At 33.9% G+C, this 3,940-nt stretch overlaps 1 protein-coding gene across 1 annotated transcript; it reads right to left on the bottom strand.

The window, feature by feature from the left end:
* LOC129230142 (uncharacterized) lies at positions 1–1,762 on the bottom strand. The gene is made up of 2 exons (XM_054864545.1): positions 646–1,762; positions 1–26 (listed from the first exon to the last, which is right to left on the bottom strand). Exons 1-2 carry the CDS (start codon positions 1,760–1,762, stop codon positions 1–3), a joined length of 1,143 nt encoding a protein of 380 aa, XP_054720520.1.
* Between the last annotated feature and the right edge of the window lie 2,178 nt (positions 1,763–3,940).

Here is a 3,940-nt window from a genome sequence, read left to right as displayed (position 1 = left end):
CTATGTATATAAAAGATCACATACGACTGCTGCTGTATTAAATAAATTACCAATCATTTGGTTGAGCCTTTAAATATCGGTACACTTTCACTAATTTTTCGGCTTTTTCTGCACCTAAGCTGTTTCTGACTTTGCTCCAAATAAAGCCATAATTTGAGAAAATCCTCTCAATGGATGCAGAAGATGGAGGACAACTATGTAATTTTATAAAAAAATCACAAAAATCATCAGATATTGAACTCTTGGTTTTTGAAGCCTTGATTTTTACTAAATTCCACCATTTTCTTGCTGGAAATTGTTCGATAACGTTTTCAGAAAAAAGTAATGGTGAATAGGTTTCGGAATCTTTTATCTTGAATTTTAGTACACCGGGTAGAAATTGAGGGTACTTTTCTGCAAGCCACATTTCCGCTTCATTTTCCTGTAGATTTGTCAATCGCTTGCCAAAGTATTTGGGATCTGTCATGTGAGCTAGCAGATGAAACGGCTCAATGTGTTGATTAAATCTTTTTCTAATTTTTGCTTCATGGCTTTCTAAAGATGAGTCTCCTATAACATTCAACCATGTCTCCACTGCTTTCGACAAAGTAGCGTTGTCGCTTTGAAGTTCATTGATTGCTTTTGAAATAATTTCAAGCTGCTTACGTAGGTAAACAACTTGAGTATAGATACCAACATTTGTCAGTATACTTCCAATCTGCTGATCAAACTCATCCAAGTGCTCTAATCTGATTTCATTATACTTGTGAAAATTAATGATGAAAGTTCTTAGACATTCATCTTGTGAATTCCATCTAGTGTCATTGGGTATCTGAGGCATTAAGCCATTTTTCTCCTTTAGCCACCCATGAGCATTGTGCTTATTCCTGAAATATTTTTGCACTTCTAAGACATGTTTAATTAAACTATTTGGTATGATGTCTTTAACACAAAGATTTAGCATGTGTGCTGAGCATCCATAAATCAAAAGTGACTGGTGAGTTTCCTGAATTTGATTTCTCATAGCAGTCATCTTATTTTCATTATCTGTACAAATAGCGAACACTTTCTTATTATACTTGATCTCGACTTCCTCTAGTGTTTCCTTCGCAAAATTAGCACAAAACTCTGCTGTTTTCTTTTCCGAACCACAGTCCATAGCCTTGAAAAGGTAAGATTTAACTCCGGTATGAATACTGCAGGCAAAAATTGGGTCATTTTTTACACTTGACCATCCATCAAGGATTAAAGTTAGAGCTGCTTCATCGACAAGTTCTTTCTTTAAGCAGTTTTCAATATCATCGCAAGCTTCATCAAGTAATTTCCCCGAAAGTTGATGCCTGTTAGGAGGAACGTAACCAGGTCTTAAATCTTCAACCATTTTTTTAAATTCTACATTGCTTGAAACATTGAAAGCTATGTTGTTTGCATAAAAAAATCTAGCAACAGATTTATCCAAATTTTGTTTCTGAGATGCTGTTGTAACTACACCGTAAGAAAATATGGATTTCTGCTTTTGTTCTTTGCTTGAAGAAGGAACTTCTGCACAGTCATTATTGCACTCTTCAACTCTGGGCACTTTAGTAGGAGGCTCAATCTCTGCAATATCAGTTTCTTCAATAGTCCTAGAGGCAATATTCCTTTTGCACTTTTTTAAATGTTCTTTTATTCTTACAGCTCTTTTGCTAACAACAGTTTCGCAATGTTTGCACTTCACTTTTGTGCCAAATTCAGTAAACTCATTCCATTCTGAAGCTTGTTTTCTCCCACATCCTGAAGCCATTATAACTTTGGGAAAATAATAGTGATCACTAAAAATTTGAACTGAGCTACTCAAAGGTTCAAAATGGTTTTAAAGCAGAAAAGAATTGTGATACCATTTTCAATCTGCAATTCCATTCTTTTAAGAGGTGCTATTTTATTGGTTATTGGAACTAGATCAGTAACCAATAGTTGTCAGATAAATTTTTTATTCCCCCAGACTTGGATGGGAGGGTGACCTGTCTGCCCTTCCATTCCTGAAAGGTACCCTTCTTCCCCTTTTATTTGTGAAATGGTTCTGTTCTTGCCTGTTTGATGAGAAACCAGAACCCTGTTGATTTTGAACACAAAAGTGAATAAAATGCAGCAGTACCTTCCTCACTCTATTTCTGCAATCTTTCTCTCCTCCCCTCCCCCCCTCCTACTCAACTAGGATTGTCATTGACTATTGCTCATTCACCAGCTCCCCAATTCTGGAACAAGGAAGGAACATTCTTTCAGGATAATAATACTCTGCCACCTGTTTTTATCTTTAGTTGCACCTTTAATACTTTTGTATGTCACTGCTCCTGTCACTCAAACTAGAGGATCATTCCCATTGATATCCACTCTTTCTTTCTGACTAGCCTCTGCTGAATTCTGAGTAATTGTAAGTTTCTAGAATTGCCTTGAAACCACTAAAGAATACTGGTCATGACCCTCCTTATCACCTTACAAATAGTGCAGAATGGGTTTCTTTGTCCAATTGACATACCTCTGAATGCAATTCCAATGTTTATCTTTTCAGCAGAGTTTAAGTAAAGGGAAGGTGTCTTTTTCCATTTTATAACATTTCATTCAAATTCAAAGCAAGTAATTCAGCAATGATGTATTTTATTTACTATTTATCTACTTGGAAATAAAATAATTAAATTCATTTGAAATAAATTATTTTTTAAACTTTAGAATATAAAAAAAGTAAGAGTTCTGCATTTTAGCAGTGACCTGTTTTTAAGATCAGCTGACCTGTATCTGCTCCCTTCCCCCAGGCGCGCTTTTGATATGAAGTCCTGGAATTATTCAGCTAATATATGATAGCACTTAATTTTGAAGCTAATAAATTAGTAATATTTCAAGCATCAGTTCTTTTCTTCTACTAATCTTGGTTTTTTGCTAAATTCAGAAGGGTGCCATTTGATTATTTTGTAGTATGTTTTTTTTAAAACATAGAATAGTCTTTAAAAAAATAAATACTGTACACACAAAAAATACTATGCAGATGTTGTTTTAAGCTGTAACACAATCATTCAAAAGAAACAATTCGACAAAAAATGAGAAATTTTTATCACATTTCAATGAAGCATTTTTTTTTTTTTTTTCACTGTCTTCCTAAGAAAACTGATTTTTTTTAAGTTTAAATTTTCCCAGTTTGTTCTGAGTCACTATACTACATACTTTCTTGTATTGTAATCAAAGATAAACATGTTTAAAGTCATATTGTCGTCTCTGAGCAACAGTAGGATATCATATTGTTATTTCTGGGATTAGATGTCTTACTGTTGCTCTGAGGCGACAATATGGAAGCACTTTTCCATGCTGAAGGTGGAAGAGTAAGCAACAAAAGCGTAAGGATTCTCTCAGACATTTGAAATCATTTGCAGTTTTTGTTTGTATATTCTTTTTATCACCATATTTTCAGCATAAGCATTGCTTTATTACTTGAATTAACATTGGTTATCCTATTAAAATGTAAGGAGGGCATTAGTATAAGTAGTAAAGTATGTAATGCAAAAAAGCCAAAAAAGACCGGCTTTTTTTAAAAAAGGCCAAATAAAGCCGGCTTTTTTAATAAAAGCCGGCCGGTCTGGCTTTTTTTAAAAAAAGCCGGCTTTTTTACAGCCCTGATCCCCAAAGGTATATCTCAGAGCAGATAACATCAAAAAGTCCACACACACACACACATATATATATATATATATATATATATATATATATAATTTATTTAACAGGTCAACATCACATTTTCTCAAGATTTATATTTCATCACTAACTTTTGGTTTACTTCAGAACGTCAAAATTTTTTTCAAGAAAGTATAAGCGAAGCTGAAAGTCTGTGGATAATTTTGAATCCCAAAATATTGCTCGCTTTAAACGGGGTTTGCTTGTTAAAAGTGAGTTATGCTCCAACAGACTCAATCTTTTACCAACCAAACTATTCTGA

Source organism: Uloborus diversus, chromosome 9 (genome assembly GCF_026930045.1).
Source record: "Uloborus diversus isolate 005 chromosome 9, Udiv.v.3.1, whole genome shotgun sequence".
In the NCBI taxonomy this organism is placed as follows: Eukaryota; Metazoa; Arthropoda; class Arachnida; order Araneae; family Uloboridae; genus Uloborus; species Uloborus diversus.
The sequence above is the reverse complement of the archived record's forward strand: the minus strand, read 5'-3'. Positions and strand labels throughout refer to the sequence as shown.

Bases quoted from the DNA above. Each gene is read 5' to 3' on its own strand.
- LOC129230142 (XM_054864545.1), bottom strand. From the start codon at position 1,762: ATGGCTTCAGGATGTGGGAGAAAACAAGCTTCAGAATGGAATGAGTTT. The intron at 27-645 runs GTAAGCAGCTTG...ATACAGCAGCAG, and splicing joins TACTCAAGTTGTTTACCTAC to TCGTATGTGATCTTTTATAT.